The sequence below is a fragment of the Esox lucius genome, chromosome 9 (assembly GCF_011004845.1).
Source record: "Esox lucius isolate fEsoLuc1 chromosome 9, fEsoLuc1.pri, whole genome shotgun sequence".
In the NCBI taxonomy this organism is placed as follows: domain Eukaryota; kingdom Metazoa; phylum Chordata; class Actinopteri; order Esociformes; family Esocidae; genus Esox; species Esox lucius.
In genome coordinates, this window is record NC_047577.1 from 24,442,466 (window position 1) to 24,467,642 (window position 25,177).

Consider the following 25,177-nt stretch of genomic DNA (forward strand, 5'->3'; position numbering starts at 1 on the left):
AAATGTTGGCATTGATTTTGAAAATATGACTAGACGACCAAAGACTTTGCATGACCTGGAGGCTTTTTGCCAAGACGAATGGGCAGCTATACCACCAGCAAGAATTCAGGGCCTCATACACAACTATTACAAAATACTGCATGCTGTCATTGATGCTAAAGGGGGCAATAGACAGTATTAAGAACTAAGGGTATGCAGACTTTTGAACAGGGGTCAGTTCTTTTTTTTCTTTGTTGCCATGTTTTGTTTTATGATTGTGCCATTCTGTTATGACCTACAGTTGTGAATGTGATTCCCATAAAAAATAAAAGACGTATTTGCCTGCTCATGTTTTCTTTTCAAATGGTACATACAGCTCTGGAAAAAATAAAGAGATCACTCCAAATTTTTCTTAAATCAGCATCTCTACATGTATGGCAGCCATTTCATTCCAGTGTCTGTTAAATTCCAACACAGGCACACCTAATTTTACTTGAACCAAATCTAATTTAACGAGGAAAAGCATTAAAACCACTGCTTTGGTCATCGCTAATCTTTTGCAATAGGACCTGTTGGATGGTAAAAACACTGCAAGTAGTACCTCAAAGGTAATTTGAATAAAATGTGCACTGCGACGACGGTTCGAAACAGGCTCCTAGGGGCAGGGCTGAAGTCGTGCAAAGCTAGAAAAAAGCCCTTCATCAATGAGAAGCTAAGAAGAGCCAGGCTGAAGTTTGCAAAACACCATAAGGATTGGACTGTAGAGGAATGGAGTAAGGTCACCTTCTCTGACAAGTAACATTTTCAGGTTTGCCCCACAAGGGGTCGTCTAATGGTTAGACAGAGAACCTGGAGAGGCCTACAAGCCCCAGTGTCTTGCACCCACTGTGAAATTTGGTGGAGGATCGGTGATGATCTGGGGATGCTTCAGCAAGACTGGAATCGTGCAGATTTCTTTGTGAAGGATGCATGAATCGAGCCAAGTACAAGGTAATCCTGGAATAACACCTGCTTCCCTCTGCTCTGTTCTCCAACTCTGAGAATGGTATTTTCCAGCAGGACAATGCTCCATGCCACACAGCCAGGTCAAATCAAGGTGTGGATGGAGGACCACCAGATCAAGACCCAGTCATGGCCAGCCCAATCTCCAGACCTGAACCCCATTGAAAACCTCTGGAATTTGATCAAGAGGAAGATGGATGGTCACAAGCCATCAAACAAAGCCAAACTACTTGAATTTTTGTGCCAGGAGTGACATAAAGTCATCCAACAGTAATGTCAATCAATCAATCAAATTTATTTATAAAGCCCTTTTTACAACAGCAGTTGTCACAAAGTGCTTTACAGAGACACCCAGCCTTAAACCCCAAGGAGCAAACAACAGTAGTGTTGGATTTCAGTGGCTAGGAAAAACTCTCTAAGAAGGGCAAATTTTAGGAAGAAACCTAGAGAGGACCCAGGCTCAGAGGGGTGACCAGTCCTCTTCTGGCTGTGCCGGGTGAGATATTAAGAGTCCAATTGGATTAATAAATACATTTCTCATGGCTAAATACAGAGTCTATTTGATTCTAGACTAGGTCAAAAGTATGACCAGATGGACAAGGACAGGGACAGCAACGGGCCCCTAATGTGATAGACTGGTGGAAAGCATGCCAAGACGCATGAAAGCTGTGATAAAACCTTTACATCTTTTGAGATATGCCTTTTGGTGTGTGAGGTGAAAAGAAGACTGAAAAGAACGCACTTTGGAAGAAACACTCATTTTGGTTCAATTCTGATTCCTGTTATTATGAACATCAACACTGGCACCCTAGGTCTATAGGGAATATGCACTGTTCAGAGTTAGACTTATAAAATACACTTGGTGCAATTTCTAAATGTAGCTGTGTAGCTTCAGTTTTTCTGTTGTTGTTGGTGTTAATAATGCAGGAGCTATATCTGTGTACCTAATGATAAGAACAGATGCTAGAGCAACATTCCTTTAGATATTCCTTCCTGGAGTTAAGCTTGGCCAGGGGTGGGGGAGAGAAACACTGCCTCTATTGTTCTGTCCAGCTCTGTCCTGTACTCCGTTCTTTGAAGAGTCTTCTAAAGCAGCAAAAATATTAGGATAGGTTGTTACAACCCCCAGGATTATGGCAGCAGGAAGGAAGAAAATCCACAGTATGATTGGGATTGGAGTTCAATTGAGCAGTCAATACCAAATCAATAGTGGTAACATTGAAAGGAAATCTTTTTTTTTTTTTGGGAGGTGTGGGTAGGTTGGTGGGTGTATGTGTGTCTGTATGGAGGTAGCCAATAGGTCCTTAGAAATGGAGTACATTGCAAGGTGCAGCCAGCCCTTTGTGCAGAGAGGTCATCTCTTTCATTCCGCTGTGTGTCTGAAGAACAATCATATCAGACGCTTACGTCTTTGCTGGGATAAGAAATGCAAAAACAGGAAAATTGGGAGGACTATAAATACACCCGTCTTGTGAATGTGAAGCCAAAGAGTGGAAGGCCCAGAACATAAACAGGATAGCCCTGGCTCCCACTTCCACTCTTATATTTTGAAGCATTGGCTGTACCTCAAAAGTCGACAGTTGTTTCTTTCATCATCTACTCATCTTCATCCACACTGTACTGACAACCCAGAACAGGGATCAATATAGTTAACACCCCTTTGAGCATTTTCTGTCACCTGTCCATTTTCTTAATCTTTCTATGCTTTATTTAGGATAAAGAAAGTTGGAAATTTAAAGGAGAGAAATTTGGAATGCAGTGGGTTGGATTCAAATTCATGTTGCAGCAGTACTTTTGCACTGAAACCAGTGGCATCAAATAGTTGAATACATGAATGTAAATATTGACGAAGACATGGGATTCATTCATAGCTGCAGTTATGATCCCAGAAATAAAACACTTGGTTCTGTTTATAGTGGCAACATTGCAGGAGGTGAATAGTTCGATCACTGATCTATAATGCATGTATGTTAGGTTAAAATACGAGGTGTTATATGTTGATTAAATAGAATCTATGCCTTTTCCTGGCGGTATAATTTTTCATGTGTATCCTCCATAGCCTTATTCATCAAGGTTGGATTATACATTTTAAATTCCAGTCATATCAGGAACTGTTTAAATTACTATTAGGAATAATTTTTTTTCTGAAATTTTTCAGACATGCTGCCCACATCTCTGCTTGTTTGTCATTAGGAATGCAGTTGTTTTATATTGTGTCGTTTTATCGTCTTTTCACTATTACTCAGATTAATTACACAAAATCAATTAAGTACCTGTTTTTTAACTGCTTTCTCTTATTTCCCCTCTAGATGAGCGTGAAGCTGTCCAGAAGAAGACCTTTACTAAATGGGTGAACTCTCACCTCTCCCGGGTGTCCTGCCGCATCACTGACCTGTACAGGGACTTGAGTGATGGGCGCATGCTCATCAAACTGCTGGAAGTGCTGTCTGGTGAGAGACTGGTGAGTACAATGCTACACAGAGATTGTAAGCCTTTTAAGTTTGTTTCAGTTCATACAATTGCATAGACATTTGATACATATGGCTGATAATGGAAAAGTATGTGATGACGAAGGATGCAGTACACTAAATATACTAAAAGTAAATATCCCCCCATTCACCAAATATTTTTTAAAGAAACTTTTAGCTGTGTGTCTGGTTCTGACTGTAAATATGCCTCTGGGCTTCTCTTTGGGTGTCTAGGGGCCATAGTCAGGGCTTGGCAGGGAATGCACTTTTGTTTCAATTGTCCCCAATTAGAGGCAGCTGCCCTGCGTTGCCTTTAATTTGGGATCCTATTTAAGTTGCTGTTTATTTTCTTCACTTGTTGGTTATTGTATGTCTCTGGACACTATTGTGTTTGTCCTGTTGTTCAAGTACCTTGCATTAAATGTACCTGTTTCTTTGGACATCGCCTGGCTGCCAGCGACAACTTCTGTGACCCCCGCAAACCATGACACTATGATAACTACAGTACAGACAGTAATCCCTCAAACAACAGATACTATGAAATTGAGCTAAATATTGTCCAGAAATATATCATTGGAAGGCACAGGCCATAACAACCCATATTGTATTTGTTACTTTAAGTATTTGTGTTGTTTCTTGATATATTTAGTTAATCTAGTATATAAACCTAACTGCCAACGCTCAAGATGTTAACAATTAACAACTTAACACATACACTGTAAATGGACTGTATTGTGAACATGTTGAACGTTAAAGCAGGTGGGTTTCCTGGGACTACTGTAGTTCCTCCTGAAAAACACCCATAGTGAGTGAGCCAGGAAATATTGAAGGGTCTGCTGTCCAGTCTTTTCATCACTTGCAAGGCTCTCAGTAACATTTCCCACACTTTTGGCAATCACCCAACAAGGCACATCCTCATAATGTTGTCTGCCAAGGACACTGCGAAGCCATCCTTGAGAACATTTGTAAACAGTTGCCTCACCTTGAAATGGTAATCAGTCATTTTAAATAATGTATTTACTTGCACAGGATACAACAATTTTTAGCTAGTGCCTTTAGATATGCTTGAACACCATGGCCCTGTGCTAACCCTGCTAGCTATCAGTATTTTTTTCCTGGAATACATACACATTGATTATATTATTGTAGGGACGATAGCATATGCAATAGGTCTTTGAACAGTTTGTCTCTGATCAGTTTGGGTGGTCCCAGGAACCCATGCCATTGTGAGCATCCTTGCGTTCTGGGTCTAGGTTGGTCCCAGGGACATATGCCGTTGTAGGCATCCCTGAGTTCTGGGTTTCTGACCCATCTGGATAGATCCAGAAACACATGTAATTTTAATGTTAGGCTTGTGACGAAAGGAGTAGCTAACCTGTACTAAGGACTTCCAACATATGGTCATTTGGTCAACATATGGTAACATTTATTTACTAACAATATGGAGTCAGATTATTTATTTATATTGATTTATCACTAAGGTTACATTCCCTTGCAATCATTTCCCTAGCCGTCCCCTGGTAACCTTCTAAGTGGTAAACCTTTCCAACCACTCTCAAATTTACAATTCACTACAATAATGTGTAGACAGGTTGGTTATGAAAACCTTGGTAGAGCACAGGTGGATTAGGCATGATGGTGCTCATGCAAATATCCTTTTTTTTCCAGTATAATCCATACCGTTTTTCTTAAACCATAGTTTGTTATTTTGATTAGTGTTATTGAACGAGAAAAGGAACCGGGGAAGCCTAGTTCAGCCAGCCCGCGAGTAGAAGGGGTGAATGTTGTTGTCCCTGGCTAATCTAAGCTTGAACTCACTCCTTTGTTGTTTATTTAACCAAATTCAAAGATATTTGTATGCAGGGACACATTCTAGGATCCGAATCGTCCAGGGTAGAACCATGAGAAAACGATATACTTCGTTTTTGCATTCAAAACTAACTGAAGTTGGAAAACCGATGCATAGGCCGTGTACTATACTGTATCATCAGCATAAAAGGGAAAATTTGATTTTCTTACAAAGTCACAAATATCATTCATATATATAGTATACAGTAAAGAGGCCAAAATCGAGCCCTGTGAAACTCCTTTATGAACTGCAATAAATGTATATTCACACTCATCCATTACAGCCATTTGAGTTAAATCACTGAGGAAGACAGTTTTTCCAGCAAAACAGGAATATGAACAGTATCTAAGGCCTTTGACAGGTGAATAAATAGACCAACGATATTAAAAGTATAATCCATTATCGTTTCATGACTACAGTTGTGCTCATAAGTTTGCATACATGATTAAAAAAATCTTTGCAGTCATTATTGTCATATTATTATTGTTCACATATGCACCAAGTTGAATTATAATACCATTATCCTTGTATGAGATGTGTCTATACGTTTGTGCTCATAAGTTTGCATACCCTGGCAGAAATTGTGACATTTTGGCATTGATTTTGATATGACAGATCATGCAAAAATGATAAAAAATGATATTTTACTTAAGGATAGTGATCATATGAAGCCATTTATTATCACATAGTTGTTTGGCTCCTTTTTAAATCATAACGATAACAAATATCACCCAAATGTCCCTGATCAAAAGTTTACATACCTGTGAATGTTTGGCCTTGTTACAGGCACACAAGGTGACACACACAGGTGAAAATGGCATATAAAGGTGAATGTCCCACACATATGGCTTTTTAAATTGCAATTAGTGTCTATGTAGTAATATTACTACTACTGAGTAGTAGTAAATACTAATACTACTGAGTTTGTTAGCTCTCACATGGATGCACTGAGCAGGCTAGATACTGAGCCATGGGGAGCAGAAAATAACTGTCAAAAGACCTACGTAACAAGATACTGAGCCATGGGGAGCAGAAAATAACTGTCAAAAGACCTGCGTAACAAGGTAATGGAACTTCATAAAGATGGAAAAGAATATAAAAAGATACCCAAAGCTTCACAAATGCCAGCCAGTACTGTTCAATCACTTATTAAGAAGTGGAAAATTTGGTGATCTGTTGATACCAAATCAAGGTCACCTTGACACATCTCACAGCTTCTGGTACACTGTCATTTGGAGTGATGACACCAAAATAGAGCTTTATAACCGCAACCATAAGCGCTATGTTTGGAGAGGGGTCAACAAGTCCTGTGTGAGCTCTAAAGACACGGGGAATGTTCTGAAAATGTATGATAAGATGAATGCAGCATGTTATCAGAAAATAGTGGCAGACAATTAGCTTTTTTTTGCAAGAAAGCTGCGCATGGGACGCTCTTTGACTTTCCACTACAATAATGACCCTAAGGTGAAGGTTCTGGAGTGGTCATCACTGTCTCCTGACCTTAATATCATCGAGCCACTCTGGAGAGATCTCAAACGTGCAGTTCATGCAAGACGACCAAATACTTTGCATGACCTGGAGGCTTTTTGCTAAGACGAATGGGAAGCTATACCACCTGCCAGAATTCATAGACAACTATTACAAAAGACTGCATGCTGTCATTAATGCTAAAGTGGGCAATGCACATATTAAGAACTAAGGGTATGCAGATTTTTTTAACAGGGGTCAGTAAAAAAAATCTTTGTTGCCATGTTCTGTTTTATGATTGTGCCATTCTGTTATGACCTACAGATGAATGTGAATCCCATAAGACATAAAAGATATGTTTTTTTCCTGCTCGCACAAGTGGTACATACATTACCAATTCTCCAAGGGTATGCAAACATTTGAACATAACTGTATATCCAGAGTTAAATGATGACAAAATAACTAATGATGGTTAAACAAATATATAATTAGGGGTTCTCCCGTAGTAGAAACCCTATTGTGTTTGTCTGTATTATTATTATTCTTGGCGCCTAAAACACTTGGTCCATGGTAAAAATTGCTATAAACTTACATACTTTTAAAATAGTACACGTGTAACAACCATACAGCCCCCCGCCCTGATTCCTCCACCATTTCCACCCCGTTTTTCGTACAGTGCAGATTTCTTTTTGTACCTGCCTCATTTCTCATGATGAACTAAAAAGCCTCTAGAACCCATAAAGTCCGCCATGATGGATTTTTCTGTACAATTAATATTTGTCCAAAACTACAAAAATCTTCTCATGAACTGTTAATCCAATTGATGTTTCCTTTGGCATACAGGTGCTAGCCAATTTTCTTGCTTATCTAGTTGTGTTCTATGATCTACAGTGTCAAATGCTGCACTGAGATCTTATAGAACCAGAACTGTTATCTTATCGGAATCAGTATTCAGCCGTATATCATTTAAAATATATTTTATCAGGGCCGTTTCAGTACTGTGGTGAGGTCGGAAGCCTGGCTCAAATTTGTCTAAGAGACTGCTTGAGTTCACAATATTGCTGAGGTGATTGAAAACAACCTTCTCAATGTTCTTGGCTATAAAAGGGAGATTTGATACAGTTGTTCAGTATAGATGCATTCAGTGTTATTTTCTTAATAGGGTCTTAATGGCAGCTGTTTTTAGAGACGTTGGGAAAATGCCTGACTGCAGAGAGCTATTAACTATTTACTGTAGGTCCATTGTTATAAGAGTACATTTCTATTTTTTTTTATGGCAGTGTGTCGAGACAACATGTAGAAGGTTTAAGATGTCGAATTGTTTCTTCTAGGTATTTCTGATAAATTCTATTCAATTGTGACATAATAAACCAGTTATGTGTTGGTGGTCGTGGTGACGGTACAGAGTCCTTGTTAGACTGTAGTTCTGATGGTCTGTCTAATACTTAAAAAATGTTCACTAATGAAATTCATTACATTTTACAGTGGACATGAGTTCTGATGCTATCTGCTTTATTGGGTTTGTAAGCTTGTCAACCATGGCAGATAGAGTGCAGGTTTTGTTGAGATTCTTGTTCATAATTCCCGATAAATGTTACTCATTGTTGAAGCTACCAAGGCTTTGTTTATAGATCTCATAGTGGATTTGATGTTTAGTTTTCCTCCACTTACAGTGGTGCAAAAAAGTATTTAGTCAGCCACCAGTTGTGCAAGTTCTCCCTTCAACTATGAGAGACAAAATGAGGAAAATAAATCCAGAAAATCACATTGTAGGATCTTTAAGGAATTTATTGGTACATTATGGTGGAAAATAAGTATTTGGTCAATAACAATACTTTGTTATATACCCACTGTATGTTCCGCTTTTTCCTACATCTCTTTTCAGGGTGCTTACCATCATGGTGGTTCTCGATTGTATTTTCTGTTTACTCATAGTTTTCTTTACCTTTACGGTGCAACGGAGACCTAACTTTGTTGTACACGTTTAGGCTATCCCTACTCCAAATTAGGAAAGGTTTATTGATTTTACGTATGCTATTTAGCATTAATTACCTACTAGGCATTATCTTTTGAACCCTTCAACCTACAGACATGAAACCAACTTGTTTTACACATTTGGGCTATCCCCAGTTTCATATGATGAAAAGTTTATCGATTTTTTGTATGATAATTAGCGTAATTAGGGTTAACTAACTACTAGCCTGTATCTTTTGTACCGTTCAAGATACAGACACAAAACAAACTTTGGTTCACACGTGTAGCCTTTCCCTGTTCATATGATGAAACGGTTATTTATTTTACATATGCTAGTTAGCGTTATTAGCTTTCACTACCAATTAGGCTGTATATTTAGAGCTGTTCGAGCTACAGACATGAGATCTGTCATTGGTAACACTTTAATGAACTTTAACTATGTCATGTATGCTAATTTATGTTAATTACCTTCACAAACTGTATCTCTTTGACACATACACAGGCACACATACATCTTAGAAAGTGGACTGTTGAGTCAGAGGTCTATATGACTATACAAAGATATACGTTGTGCATGTACACTATCAGACCATTTTCCCATACTCACCATATTGGAGGACCCCGTCCATTGTTGCTATGCAACTATATTTTGTTGTTAATTAGCAATTTCCCATAGTTTACTAAAGGTAAATGTCTCCATGCGCATATTTTGGAATGACTATTCCTCTAAAGATAAAGAGTAGCGCACCAATCTTTGGATCCCAGCGTGGTGAGTTCACAACTCTGTCCCTCCATAATATATATTTTTTCATGTACAGCACCTCTATGTGTATATAAAATGGACCACGTCAAACAAATATTTTCTTGAATGTATTTTCGACATTCATGATATGACAGAGTGAATATATAAAGCTGGGCGACAGCAATAAAATGACACAGTGGTAAAGATGAATGACCGAAATTGGAAAGTCAGAGAAGGGAACTGAACCGTGGTCCATGCGTACGTAGGTACGCGCACACACAAGTACAGTGTAAAGAATATATTGTTTCACCCGACAATTTTTTTTTCTCCCTGTTACATAATTGTAGATGCTACATGTAACACATATATTATTTTCAAGAAACATTGCAAAACCCTGAAAACTGTAAGTCTTCATCTGTAAGGGCTGCACCATCACACAGCATGTGGCTTTAGTGAAGGACCAGCAAGCCACAACAGCCAGACATACACAATCAAACATGCAGACACTCTCACCTAGACACAGACATGCAGGCACAGTCAGAGACAAACTGATAAGTACAGAGACATCAGAGAGATACCAACACATTTGTAAATGTGTTTTCCATCAATGAACATACAATGCCCCATAATGACAAATTGAAAATACATTTTTGGAATTGTGCCAATTTATTGAAAATGAAAATGTTGAATATTTTCTGTGCTTTGTATTCAGATCTGTTGCCATGACACCCCAAGTTGAGCTAAGATGCATCCTGTGTCCTTTGATAATTAGTGAGATGTCTCTAGAACTTAATTTAAGTCCACCTGTGGCAAATTCAATTGATTTGACAAAATTTACAAAAACACACCTCTGTTTATATGAAGTGTTTCAAATCAACTTGCATGTCAGAGCGAAATAAAATATCCAAGGAACTATCTGTAGACCTCTTGAATCGTGTCATGGCATGGATCAGAGGAAGGGAGAAGAAGTATTGAAAGATCCCAGGAGATCAGTGGGATCCATTATTGTGATGGCCATTCTAACAGAGCTTCAGAGATGAGAGATCCTGCCAGAAAGACAGGAAAATATGATTGTGACATGTTTTTGGTCATTATCAGCTATTGTGTGTAGAGTAATGCCAAAAAATAAATGCAACGAATTATAAATTAAGACTAAAACACAACACAATCTGAGGAAAGCCTCTTGACACTTGGGTACGATACTGTAAAACAAAATGTGAGAGAGCTTTTCCTTAAAATAAAGAATTGCTTATCTCTAGCATTTTAATGTACTGATAGATCATTTATCCCAAAACATGGATGACTGGTTTTGATTTAATGGAAGTCAAATGTTCAAAAGGCACAAATCCTAGCAGTCAGTTTGACTGAGTACTTGAATGTGTGCCTTCTTCCAGATAATTTTGAGTTGACCTCTTTTGCTCCAAACCACACCTCAGTGTAAAGTCTCCAAACACATCATAGGGCAGAGGGCTGCTTTATTGCTTGTTACTCATTCACTTTCAACAGGCTGAAACAGTCAGTTGCATCCTCTGCTGAGTGCCATGGTGTTTACGCAAAACTATTTGACCATGGTCAAATAATTATGACCTTAGCAGTGTTTATGCTGTATACCTATACCTGCATTTTTTTAAGGAAAGAGAGATCTATTTTTGGAAATTTTACATTGGTTCTACATACAACTTTTAATGTGGAGAACTGCTAAATAATTAATTTTCTCAGATTAAATTTACTTAAATTAAAGGTTGGATGTTTCAAATTTTTTTCAGTGTGACATTAAGCTCATTCACCAAAAGGTTTTTTATTACCTTTTTACTTATCTTTACTAGGGGTGCCAATAATTGTGAAGGGGTTTTAAGCATTTTCAGGCATTTTTTTATGCTTTGCTGGATAGGAATGTGTGGAACTAGGGAAGAGAGTTTTTGATAAAAGAGCAGCAGGCTAGATTCAATCCAATCCTGCAGTAGTACTGTACATGTGTACTGGAGGCAGCAGCTTAGACTGCTGGCCTACCCTAGAACAAACCAATATCATCCTAGTGGTTGGAGTATGTGACAAATAAATGAAATGTTGCTAGATTGAATCCCTGCACCGGCAATGTTAAAAATCTGTCTTTCTGTCCTGGTAGCTTTGCAGTTACCCTAATGGCTCCCTGGTTGTGGTGGTAAATAAGAATCTGTTCAAAATTAATTTACCGTAAAAATAAAGTGAGTGAGTTAACTGTAAACCTACACTCACCTAAAGGATTATTAGGAACACCTGTTCAATTTCTCATTAATGCAATTATCTAATCAACAAATCACATGGCAGTTGCTTCAATGCATTTAGGGGTGTGGTCCTGGTCAAGACAATCTCCTGAACTCCAAACTGAATGTCAGAATGGGAAAGAAAGGTGATTTAAGCAATTTTGAGCGTGGCATGGTTGTTGGTGCCAGACGGGCCGGTCTGAGTATTTCAAAATCTGCTCAGTTACTGGGATTTTCACGCACAACCATTTCTAGGGTTTACAAATAATGGTGTGAAAAGGGAAAAACATCCAGTATGCGGCAGTCCTGTGGGTGAAAATGCCTTGTTGATGCTAGAGGTCAGAGGAGAATGGGCAGACTGATTCAAGCTGATAGAAGAGCAACTTTGACTGAAATAACCACTCGTTACAACCGAGGTATGCCGCAAAGCATTTGTGAAGCCACAACACGCACAACCTTGAGGTGGATGGGCTACAACTGCAGAAGACCCCACCAGGTACCACTCATCTCCACTACAAATAGGAAAAAGAGGCTACAATTTGCATGAGCTCACCAAAATTGGACAGTTGAAGACTGGAAGAAAGTTGCCTGGTCTGATGAGTCTCAATTTTTGTTGAGACATTCAGATGGTAGAGTCAGAATTTGGCGTAAACAGAATGAGAACATGGATCCATCATGCCTTGTTAGGTGGTGGTGGTGGTGTAATGGTGTGGGGGATTTTTTCTTGGCACACTTTAGGCCCCTTAGTGCCAATTGGGCATCGTTTAAATGCCACGGCCTACCTGAGCATTGTTTCTGACCATGTCCATCCCTTTATGACCACCATGTACCCATCCTCTGATGGCTACTTCCAGCAGGATAATGCACCATGTCACAAAGCTCGAATCATTTCAAATTGGTCACCAGATCTCAACCCAACAGAGCATCTTTGGGATGTGGTGGAACGGGAGCTTCGTGCCCTGGATGTGCATCCCACAAATCTCCATCAACTGCAAGATGCTATCCTATCAATATGGGCCAACATTTCTAAAGAATGCTTTCAGCACCTTGTTGAATCAATGCCACGTAGAATTAAGGCAGTTCTTAGTATGGTGTTCCTAATAATCCTTTAGGTGAGTGTATGTGGCATTTACGTGGCTGACATGCTCTGTGTCCTGTCCTGTCTCTTTAGCCCAAGCCCACCAAAGGACGAATGCGTATCCACTGCCTGGAGAATGTGGACAAGGCCCTGCAATTCCTCAAGGAACAACGGGTCCACCTGGAAAACATGGGCTCACATGACATTGTTGATGGCAATCACCGTCTCACCCTGGGCCTCATCTGGACCATCATTCTCAGGTTCCAGGTAATGGTGTCTTCAAATCAGAAGGCATGAAACATATATCCAAAATAGCAACATTGGGCACATAGAAAGTATGGTTCAGAAAAGCTTTTTTCACATTTTGATGGATCATTTTTGCTAACATTCTGACAACACAATGCATTTAATTAATTTGACAAATGCTTATTTAGAGCACTTTACAGTTTTCATACTGGCCTCCATAGATATTGAGTCTGCAACACTTGGAATGTAAATATGCTCTACAATCAACATGGGATACCTAGGCCCCTTTCTCTAGACTGTGCTTATCATACTGGGGGACCAATGGGCCAATTGTAAAAAAATGCACCAGATTGTCACCAGCTGGTCATGCGTTTAACCATCAATAATTTCATGGCCATTTAACCGTTAAACCCATTTATTTACTGTGACAAATATACTGCGGCTATTTATCTTACATTAATGTTGACCCCTCTTATAAGTCGCTGCATGCAGTTCCCTTTTTTCAAGAACTCAAATTGCTGGGGCCAATGGCAAGGAGACTTTTGCACATGTAAGCAATTTCTTTTGCGGAGCTGCTGCCAACTCTGCTGTCAACCCATATAGCTCCTGTTATCATCATCATTGCCGCTTGCCTGTCCTTGATAGCCTTTGTTTGGTCACTGCTGACAGATGTTTTTTTATTAAAGCTGGTCACCGCTTACATATGTTTTTGTTTTAAAGCTGGTCACTGCTGACAGATGTTTTTGTTTACAATAGCAATTCTCTACATTTTGCCACAATCTATTCCATGTAAATGTGTTAACTGAGAGTGGGAGTGACAAAATACTCTCACCCCAGAGGTCAGCACCCTTCAGCACATGCCAAGCATGCTTAATAATTCAGTGGCCTTGATTACTACAAGGAAGTGTGTTCGACTAATTTAACATACCTTTTTGAAATGTAATAGACTAATACAAATGCATATTGTATATTCTTCATTTCTAGCTTTCAAAACTCAATTAAGACCCTGACTAAATTGGCTCTGTCAATAAAGATGGTTCCAGGAGGATGGTTAGCCAGTATTCTGGATTTCTGAGCATCACTAGCTTTATAATTATTATGACTTATGAACTTTTGTATTTCTCATCACACAGTCCATTGTTTACATCAAAGAGAATGGTATATTCACTGCTCAAAAATAAGGGAACACTTAAATCACACATCGAATGAAATGTATTAAAGATCAAAATCTTTACTGTACATTGTGAAATTTTTGAGGACAAAATGATTTAACAACTCTTCCCAGACTTGGATCAGGGCATCAGCGAGCTGCTGGACATGCAGGCATTGTCCTGCACCAAGAGGAACTCGGGGCCCACTGCACCAGCGTAAGATCTGATGATGGGTCTGAGGTTTTCATACAGGTACCTAACAGCAGTCAGGATTCCATTGGATAGCATGTGGAGGTCTTTGCGACCCTCCAAGGATATGCCTCCCCAGACCATCACTGACCCACCACCAAACCGCTGGTAACACTTTACAATAAGGATACAGTAATAATCATTATTAGATGCATTAATTGACATGGATCGATTACTTATTAATGCATATATAAAGACTTGATTAGGTGTGCATGTGTTAATAAACATATTAACTAATTATTAGGTAACTGTTGGAACACATATCAATAAACATTAACTAATACATTATAACATAGTGTAAACCAATAGTTAAGTAATGCATCTACAAATAATGAACTGTGTGTGGTAGGGTCAATAAACATGTTACCAAATGAATAAGTAACTAATAAAGGACATGTTAAAAAACATCAATCAATACATTAATATATTGCAATCCAAATCTTAATTGATGCAATTTATCATTGGTGTACATGTATTAATAAACATGAATGTCTTGTTAACTGCTGAATGGCCCAAAAACAAACATGAAGTCATACATTAATTTAAATTATTTCATGATGACATAATTCAACTACAGATTCATGATTTGGTGTTTTTCATCATAGCAAAAACAATTAAACGTTTATTATTGAACAAAATCAGTTCAAATTAAGTCATTTCTTAGAAAGCAACATATAGAATAACCCTAATTCCTTTAACCAACAACACCTTTCCCCCAACTACTGTCATTTGTTGCTGAATACTGTCCAATCACAGAAGCCTGGCTTTTGTCCTTCGTGAACATTACCTTACTTGTTACTTAGTGACCAGTTGTTTACTTACTTGCTTTTTCTTGTGTCCATCATGAACAATAATGGCTGTTATTTAAATTAATGTATGAATGAATGTTTGTTATTGGGCCATTCAGCAGTTTGCTAGACGTATTCATGTCTATTAACACATGCACACCAATGATAATTTGCATCAATTAAGATTTGGATTGCAATATATTAATGTATTGATTGATGTTTTTTAACATGTCCTTTATTAGTTACCTATTCATTTGGTAACATGTTTATTAACACAACCACACACAGTTCTCTATTTGTAGATGCATTATTTAAATATTAGTTTACACTATGTTTTAATGTATTAGTCAATGTTTATTGATATGTGTTCCAACAGTTAACTACTAATTAGCTAATATGGTTATTAACACATGCACACATAATCAAGGCTTTATAGATGCATTAATAAGTCATCAATCCATGTCAATTAATGCATTTAATAATGATTATTACTGTAACCTTATTGTAAAGTGTTACCAAACCGCTCATGCTGGATGATGTTGCAGGCATAACCACGGCGTCTCACTTGTGCTCAGTGTAAACCTGCTTTCATCTGTGAAGAGAACAGGGCGCCAATGGTGGACCTGCCAATTCTGGTGTTCTCTGGTGAATTCCAGTCGAGCTGCACGGTGCTGGGCTGTGAGCACAGGTCCCACTAGAGGACGTCGGGCCCTCATTCCACCCTCATAGAGTCTGTTTCTGACAGTTTCTGACATGCACACCAGTTGCCTGCTGGAGGTCATTTGGTAGGGCTCTGGCAGTGCTGCTCCTGTTCGTCCTTGCACAAAAGTGCAGATACAGGTCCTGCTGTTGGGTTGATGCCCTTCAATGGCATTGTCCAGCTTTCCTTGTGTAACGGCCCATCTCGTGGTATCTCCTCCATGGTCTTGAGACTGTACTGGGAGACACAACAAAGCTTCTTACAACGGCATGTATGGATGTGCCGTCCTGGAGGAGCTGGACTACCTGTACAATATGAATGGGCTGCAGGTACTGCCTCATGCTACCAGTAGTGACAAGGACACTAGCAAAACACAAAACTAGAGAAGAATCAGCCAGGAAGGATAAGGAGAGAGAAATTGTCTATGGCCACCACCTGGAGAATCACTCCCTTTTTGGGGTTGTCTTGCTGTTGCCTCTCCAGTGCACCTGTTGTCACTTTCATTTGCACCAAAACAGGTGACACTGATTCACAATCGCTTATGCTTCCTAACTGGACAGATTGATATCCCTGTAGTTTAATTGAGTTGGTGTTATACTGTGATAATTACGTGTTTCTTTAATGTTTTTGAGCAGTGTACTTAAATAAGATACTGTATGTAGGCTATGTATGAGAGCGTACTGTTTACAGGTGCTGCTGTGTCATTATCTGTATGACAGATCCAGGACATCAGTGTTGAGACTGATGGAGACAACAAGGAGAAAAGATCAGCCAAGGACGCCCTGCTCCTCTGGTGCCAGATGAAGACTGCTGGGTAAATGATCGTCTGTCACCAAATATTTGGCCACATTTTGTAGCAATTTGATATACATTTGATTTATTAGACACAAATGTGTAGCCATTATTGTGATGTCTATGGATGGATTGGCTTTTTATTTCTGAGGGTTTTTCAGAACTGGTGATTAATGAAATGTGAAAAGCAGACCTACAATTTGATTTACACAGAAAGGATAGGATAGGAAATGAATCAAACATTTAACATATTGTAATACTTTTTGTTCTTTGCAGCTATCCAAACGTGAATATTCATAACTTCAGCACTAGTTGGCGAGACGGCATGGCCTTCAACGCCCTCATCCATAAGCACAGGTAACAAAATCATTCCTTCCAACTATCCATTATTCCTTTGGGGGCATATTTGACCACATTCCTAACATAATTGAGATCCGTTTTCTCAAGTAATTTAGACAGTTTATTCATGTTGAATTATATACTTGTGATCGTTTGGTGCTATATGATCGTTATATACAGTGAGGGAAAATATTATTTTATCCCCTGCTGATTTGGACTTTTGCCCACTGACAAAGAAATTATCAATCTATAATTTTAATGGTAGGTTTATTTGAACAGCGAGAGACAGAATGACAACAAAAAAATCCAGAAAAACGCATGTCAAAAATTTTATAAACTGATTTAGCATTTTAATCAGTGAAATAAATATTTGATCCCCTCTCAATCAGACAGATTTCTGGCTCCCAGGTGTCTTTTATACAGATAACGAGCTGCGATTAGGAGCACACTCTAATGGGGAGTGCTCCTAATCTCAGCTTCTTACCTGTATAAAAGACACCTGCCCACAGAAGCAATCAATCAGTCAGATTCCATAAATGTCAAAGGATGTCAGGGACAAAATTGTAGACCTACCCAAGGCTGGAATGGGCTACAAGACCTTTGCCATGCAGCTTGGTGAGAAGGTGACAACAGTTGGTGTGATTATTCGCAAATGGAAGAAACACAAAAGAACTGTGTTTGATGTCGTGTGTGTTGCTGTTAAATGTAAGTTCCTTATACCGTTGCTTACATTCATTTTGCTGCTGAAGTCAGCCCTTTTCTTTCATTGTTTTTGTTGTGCTCGGTGTTTAATTAAAGAGATCAACACCGACTACCTTCTGCCTGCGCCTGGTTCGTTACTCCCCCAACGCATAACAGAATGATCCACCAAAAATGGAACCAGCAGGTAGAACGGGAGGAGGACAACTTATGGAATCGCTACCTCCTCGAGTGCATGCTCGGCGCGGTGCACTTCCAACAACTAGAGCGGGAAGCTCCCTTTACCGAGGAGCGCATCGAGCAAGTACTCGTGGAGGCGTTCCGGACAGAGAGCGATCACCGGAATCAAGGAGCTGCTGGCCCGGTACCCGTTCCGGATGGGGAGGAACATGCCCGAGGAGGAGTGGCCCGAGCCGCCTGAGCCCGAGGAGGAGTGGCCCATGCCGCCTGAGCTTGCCGGGGTCTGGCCACCGCCGCCCTCTCCTGTCCCGGCCGCCCCGGCTCCCTCTCCTGTCCCGGCCGCCCCGGCTCCCTCTCCTGTCCCGGCTCCCTCTACTGTCCCGGCCGCCACGGCGCCCTCTACTGGCCCGGCCACTCCGCCTCCCCGGCGGCTCCGCCGCCCTGGTTAGTCTCGGCTGTTCCGCCCCCTCGGCGGGTTTGTGCCGGTGGGGGTTCTGCGCTGTCCCACCCCCCTCCCTTGGGCCGGGGTTCGTGTTGGAGGCGTGGTACTGTCACTGTACAGTGAGCAGCAGCGCCACCGTTCCGTGCACTCTCATTTCCCATCACTCATAAACACATCCCGGACTTGTTTTGTGTCACATGTCTTTAACCATGCATACAAGGTCCCTATCACATCGTTTGTAAGTGTTTAAATGTTTCCCCTCTGCTCCCTGCATTTGTGGATCATTGTTGTTGTGTTTGATGTTGTGTGAGTTGCTGTTAAATGTAAGTTCCTTATACCGTTGCTTACATTCATTTTGCTGCTGAAGTCAGCCCTTTTCTTTCATTGTTTTTGTTGTGCTCAGTGTTTAATTAAAGAGATCAACACTGACTACCTTCTGCCTGTGCCTGGTTCGTTACTCCCGCAACGCATGACACCTATGACCCGAAGAACACCATCCCAACTTTCAAACATGGAGGTGGAAACGTTATGCTTTGGGGGTGTTTTTCTGCTAAACAGGACAACTTCACCGCATCAAAGGGACAATGGACAGGGGCCATGTACCGTCAAATCTTGGGTGAGAACCTCCTTCCCTCAGCCAGGGCATTGAAATTGGGTTGTGGATGGGTATTCCAGCATGACAATGACCCAAAACACACAGCCAATGCAACAAAGGAATGACTCAAGAAGAAGCACATTAAGGTCCTGGAGTGGCCTAACCAGTCTCCCGACCTTAGTCCCATAGAAAATCTTTGGAGGGAGCTGAAGGTTAGAGTTGCCAAACGTCAGCCTCGAAACCTTAATGACTTGGAGAAGATCTGCAAAGCGGAGTGGGACAAAATCCCTCCTGAGATGTGTGCAAACCCAGTGGCGAACTACAAGAAACGTCTGACCTCTGTGATTGCCAACATGGGTTTTGCCACCAAGTACTAAGTCATGTTTTGCAGAGGGGTTGAATACTTATTTCACTCATTAAAATGCAAATCAATTTATAACATTTTTGACATGCGTTTTTCTGGGGGTTTTGGTGTAATTTTGTCTCTCACTGCTCAAATAAACCTACCATTAAAAATAAAGACTGATCATTTGTCAGTGGGCAAACGTACAAAATCAGCAGAGGATCAAATACTTTTATCCCTCACTGTATTACTGTCTCTCATGTGTAGGCCAGACCTGATTGACTTTGAGAAGCTGAAAAAGTCCAATGCTCACCACAACTTGCAGAATGCCTTCAACCTGGCTGAGCAGCATCTGGGGCTTACCAAGCTCCTTGATCCAGAGGGTGGGTCCTGGACTATTCATTCCTCTTTGTATTGGAGAATTAGCTAAATCTGAAACACAATTCCTTGTTGCACAATGTCCCTGCCCTATTTCACCTTTACTCTTCTGCCGTGCAATTAAAATATGAAAGGGGATGCATTTTTTACGTTATATATTGTACATATATATTTATTTTAAAGCATGGTCGCTTTAAATGATGACCGGTATTAACTTCTGAAATGTTCTTTTTTTTATTTCAAGATATCAGTGTGGATCACCCTGATGAGAAGTCGGTCATCACATACGTAGTGACATACTACCACTACTTCTCTAAAATGAAGGCGCTAAAAGTGGAGGGTAAACGTATTGGGAAGGTGACTCATCTTTCATTATAAAATTATTATTTCAAATCCCATGTTTGTTCATAAGGCCACACTAAATCAATCAATCAGGCAAATGTATTCATAAGCCCTTTTTACATCAGCAGTTGTCACAAAGTGCTTTTACAAAACACCAAAACCCCAAGGAGCAAGCAACAACAGTGTTGATGCGCAGTAGCTAGGAAAAACTCCCTAAAAGGGTCCGAAACATAGGAAGAAGCCTAGAGAGGAACCAGGCTCGGGAAGGGTGACCAGTCCTCTTCTGGCTGTGCTGGGGGAAAATTTGAAGAGTACAAATTGTAGGAATTAATAAATGCATGTGGGATGTGTTCAGAGTTTATAAAACATTATCCAGGTCAGAAGCATGACCAGATGGACAAAGAGAGGGACAATGCGGTGGGGAGGAATGGTCAGTGGAATGTGGCTGGAATTGTCAGGTATCATCTTGATCTGCAACACAACTAGGAGGACTTTGGACTTCTACGAGTCTTTCGAGCCTGGTACTCCTAAGGTGTGGTCCAAGACCTCAAGTCCTGCTAATTTTAAATGGAGCAGGAGACAAGAAAAATTTAGAAAGAATATGCCTTAGATTAACAAGGATTTACCATGTAGAAAGAGAACTGACCCTACTCCCCCACCACAATAAAATAGCAGCGTAAATCCTTGGAGCTAAGACAGGGGGGTCTAAACAATCTTTTTTGAAAATAATAATAAATGTTTTTTGTATGTAATCCAGACCTATACATATTTGAGCCAACACTTGACAGGGTTTGGTTTTGCTAGGTACTTGACAATGCAATTGAGACCGAAAAGATGATTGAGAAGTATGAGTCCCTGGCCTCAGACCTGCTGGAGTGGATTGAGCAGACCATTATCATCCTCAACAATCGCAAGTTTGCCAACTCTTTAAACGGTGTGCAGCAGCAGCTTCAAGCCTTCAACACATACCGCACTGTGGAAAAACCCCCCAAGTGAGTAACCAAAGAAGAAATTAGCTTAACACAATTGACACAAAAAAATCTGACAAAAATCACTTTAAAACCAGAGAATTTGAGATATCCCTAATTTGTCTAGTTTACATTAGGCCACCTCTGATAATTGTACTTCATATTTGGTTATATTTAAGTGATTTAGATGTCACAGTGATTCCTACCCTATTCAGTTCAAGTTTTCTGTTTTTGAGCAGACATTTTGTGAACTGTATAGAATTGTAACAATTTGAGGAGGGCTTGCAGAGATTTGATCATGTTTGTTAGTAATGCCAGTGGAGGAGAGATTGGTGCAGCTTTCCCGTTCTGTTGACCAATAGGAATTTAGCATTTTTGGATACATTTTTGTATGTAAACAACATAGTTTCTGGTTAATAACTGTTGAAGTACTATCATTCCACTATTACTATTATGTTCTTCTTGTTCCTTAACTTCACACAATCTTTGGTCGCAATATCTGAAACCAAGTTTGCAACCAAAACATAATCCAACTTTTTTGACCTCCTGTCCGTGTTTATTATTCAGGTTTACTGAGAAGGGCAACCTGGAGGTGCTTCTGTTTACCATACAAAGTAAGATGAGGGCTAACAATCAAAAAGTGTACATGCCCCGGGAGGGTAAACTCATCTCTGACATCAACAAGGTGAGGCCTAACTCTTATTTGAGCAACAGTCCAGTTCTATTATATGTTTAGAATCCAATTTTAACTTCTCAAGTTGTGGGTCTGCTTCCCCTCCATAAATCTAACCTTGAATGTTGGTCTATGTTCAACAATACAAGGTTAAGACACTGGAAACTTTAGAAAATAACCACATTCATCTTACCAGTGTCTTGCAGGATTCTGCATGATTGAAAACATAGCGAGTGGTCAGGAAATATAAAAAATGGCAATAGATTGTCATTTATTTTCAAGTCAAAATGAATGTATTATAAAGCAATTGTGCTATTTGTTTTGTTTTTGTGCAACAGTTAGTTAAAATTATTGCCCTGCAGCTCTCAGTCCTTTGTTGATTAGCAAATATGTAAAGGATATTATAATCCCTCCTGTCATTACCTTGTACTTTTGAACCTAGACAGTAGTGGGGAAATGCAAAACTGACCCATAATCAGCATCAATGGAGCCACATACTGAGTTTTTTTTCTTAATAACACTTTGTCTCTTTCTACTTTGTCTTTGGCAGGGTGTTTGGTGTTCTTTCTTTTGTGTGATATACAGTAGTAGTATTACTAGTAGTAGTATTAGAAAGTAGTATTTTTACTATGGCAGAATTCTGACAATATGTGTAATTCAGACAACTTATAAAAACGATTCCAGTGTTGGCGTGTTGTGTATGTGCAACAGATAAGATCAACACTATTTAGGATAGTCTAGAAATCCTCACAATATTAAGTTGGGTGCTTTAGTCCTTGATATACCTGACCAAGTGTGGGGTATGTAAACTCTGTCTCTGCCTTTGGTAGACCTGGGAGAAACTGGAGAAGGCGGAGCATGAGCGGGAGCTGGCTCTGAGGACAGAGCTGATTCGTCAGGAGAAACTGGAGCAGTTGGCTCGTCGCTTTGACCGCAAGGCAGCCATGAGGGAGACCTGGCTGAGTGAGAATCAGCGCCTTGTTTCACAGGTAAACAAGCACACACATTTATTTATTTATTTATTAGGATCCCCATTAGCTGATGCAACAAATGTATATACACAGTCACATAGAGCAGTTATTACACCGAACCGGGTCATTGAGATCTAATGACTTGTCACAAAGGCACACACAAATATGCATACACACAAATTGTGTTTGAAATTGTTTTTGTTGTTGACATGTTACCTACCATTTACACAAAAGCCTTGACCACAACATTTTCATTACAGAGAGAAAATCAGCTATTGATTTTCACAGTTTTACTCAGATTTAATGTAATGCAAGTTTCACAATTACTGATGTGGCAGCATGTTTGCAGCATATTAAGATTAAGGGATGCCTAGCTATTGTCACACTAGGGAACAAAGGATTTCATACGCTAATGTTCAAAAGTTTGGCATCACTTGAAATCTGTTTGAATAGGAAATATAGCAAAATTTATGGGAAACAAAGTCAGCGACATGGTTAGAAATAATGATTTTTAAACTTTGCTTTCGTCAAAGAATCCTCCATTTGCAGCAATTACAGCCTTGCAGATCTTTGGCATTCTACCTTAAAATTTGTTGAGGTAATCTAAAGAGATTTCACCCCATGTTTCCTGAAGCACCTCCCACAATTTGGATTGTCTTGATGGGCTCTTCTTATGTACCATAAAGCTCCATAGGGTTGAGATCCTCATGACTGTGCTGGTCACTCCATTTAAACAGAATACCAGCTGACTGCTTCTTCCCTAAATAATTCTTGCATAGTTTGGAGTTGTACTTTGGGTCATTGTTCCGTTGTCAGCTCCAATCCAGCGCCGTCTCCCAAATCTCCCACTTAACCACCACCAAATTACCCCAGACCATCACATTGCCTCCACCATACTTGACAGATGGTGTCAAGCACTTCTCTAGCATCTTTTAATTTGGTCTATGTCTCATGAATGTTCTTCTTTATGATTCGAACACCTCAAAATTAGATTAATCTGTCCATAACACTTTTTTCCCAATCTTACTCTGTCCAGTGTCTGTGTTCTTTTGCCTACCTTAATCTTTTATTTTCATTGACCAGTCTTATTGGCTTTTTCTATGCAACTCTGCCTAGAAGGCCAGCATCCTGGAGTCACCTCTTTACTGATGATGTTGAGACTGGTGCTGGTACTATATAATTAAGCTGCCAGTTGAGGATGTGTGAGGCGTCTGTTTCTCAAATTAGACATGTTTTTGTCATCTTGCTCAGTTGTGCACAGGGGACTCCTACTCCTCTTTCTATTCTGTTTTCGCTGTTCTGTGAAAGGAGTAGTACAGAGGGTTGATCGAGATCTTTAGTTTCTTGGCAGTTTCTTGCATGGAAAGGCCTTCATTTCTCAGAACAAGAATAGACATGCAAGTTTCAGAAGAAAGCTCTTTATTTCTGACCATTTTGAACCTGTTCTTGAACCCACAATTGCTTAAATGCTCCAGATAGTGAAATAATCTAAAGAAGGTCTGTTTTATTGCTTCAGCACAACAGTTTTCAGCTGTGCTAACATAATTGTAAAATGATTAAAGTAGGGTATTATTTAATATTCTATTAAATTCTAATTTATTCTATTTCATTTAATTCCATTCCAATTCATTCAATGTTGCAGGACAACTTTGGCTTTGACCTCCCTGCAGTGGATGCAGCCACCAAAAAGCATGAGGCCATCGAGACGGACATTACGGCATATGAGGAGCGTGTGCAGGCTGTCGTTTCTGTCGCCAAAGAGCTGGAAACAGAGAACTACCATGACATTAAACGCATTGTGGCTCGCAAGGACAATGTGATCCGGCTGTGGGAGTACCTTTTGGAGCTCCTGAAGGCGCGGCGCCAGCGCCTGGAGTTGAACCTGGGTCTGCAGAGGGTTTTCCAGGAGATGCTTTACATCATGGACTGGATGGATGAAATGAAAGTAAGACAGGGAGGCCAATTTGTGAAAAGCTAATTTGGGGTGCATTTTTAGTTCCTAAATACATTTATGAAACATGAAGTGCAAACGGAATGTGTTGCTCTTGTGTGTCTTGTTTGTTATCCTTTTGGAATGTTAAGAAACGATTCCTACACAATTTGTAGCAGTATCAAAAGAGAAACTCCTCTTAAATCATCTGAGGTCATCTTGGGTTAGAATGAAAATTCACTAACCTTTAAAAAAGTACCCTTTTTGTGTTTCAAATGCACAATTCATTTCTTGAGTGAGTTGCTGTTGGAAGCTGACTCACTTAAACCAGTGAAATTGAAAATATGTTTTGCCTATTTCTATGACACACAGATGATGCTGCTGTCCCAAGAATATGGGAAGCATCTGCTCGGTGTGGAGGATCTACTGCAGAAACACGCACTGGTGGAAGCTGACATCAGCATTCAGGCTGACCGAGTTAAAGCTGTGAACAACAATGCTCAAAAGTTTGCCATAGACGGTGATGGTGAGGATTTCCTGAATCGTCATGCTGCTATTATTCAGATTAAGAAAAGTATTGTTTTATAAA

At 39.9% G+C, this 25,177-nt stretch overlaps 1 protein-coding gene across 3 annotated transcripts in view; it reads left to right on the forward strand.

Moving 5' to 3' along the window:
* Positions 1 to 25,177, forward strand: part of LOC105006131 (spectrin beta chain, non-erythrocytic 1) — a 133,356-nt gene that overhangs the window by 69,308 nt on the left and 38,871 nt on the right. For all 3 annotated transcript variants that reach the window (XM_010864484.5, XM_034294561.1, XM_010864485.4), the window contains 11 exons: positions 3,291 to 3,442; positions 12,896 to 13,069; positions 16,656 to 16,750; positions 17,005 to 17,085; positions 19,594 to 19,709; positions 19,949 to 20,061; positions 20,851 to 21,038; positions 21,582 to 21,699; positions 22,518 to 22,676; positions 24,301 to 24,603; positions 24,961 to 25,114. In XM_010864484.5, coding sequence (XP_010862786.1) covers positions 3,291 to 3,442; positions 12,896 to 13,069; positions 16,656 to 16,750; positions 17,005 to 17,085; positions 19,594 to 19,709; positions 19,949 to 20,061; positions 20,851 to 21,038; positions 21,582 to 21,699; positions 22,518 to 22,676; positions 24,301 to 24,603; positions 24,961 to 25,114 — 1,653 coding nt within the window. The remainder of the gene's footprint in view (positions 1 to 3,290; positions 3,443 to 12,895; positions 13,070 to 16,655; positions 16,751 to 17,004; positions 17,086 to 19,593; positions 19,710 to 19,948; positions 20,062 to 20,850; positions 21,039 to 21,581; positions 21,700 to 22,517; positions 22,677 to 24,300; positions 24,604 to 24,960; positions 25,115 to 25,177) is intronic.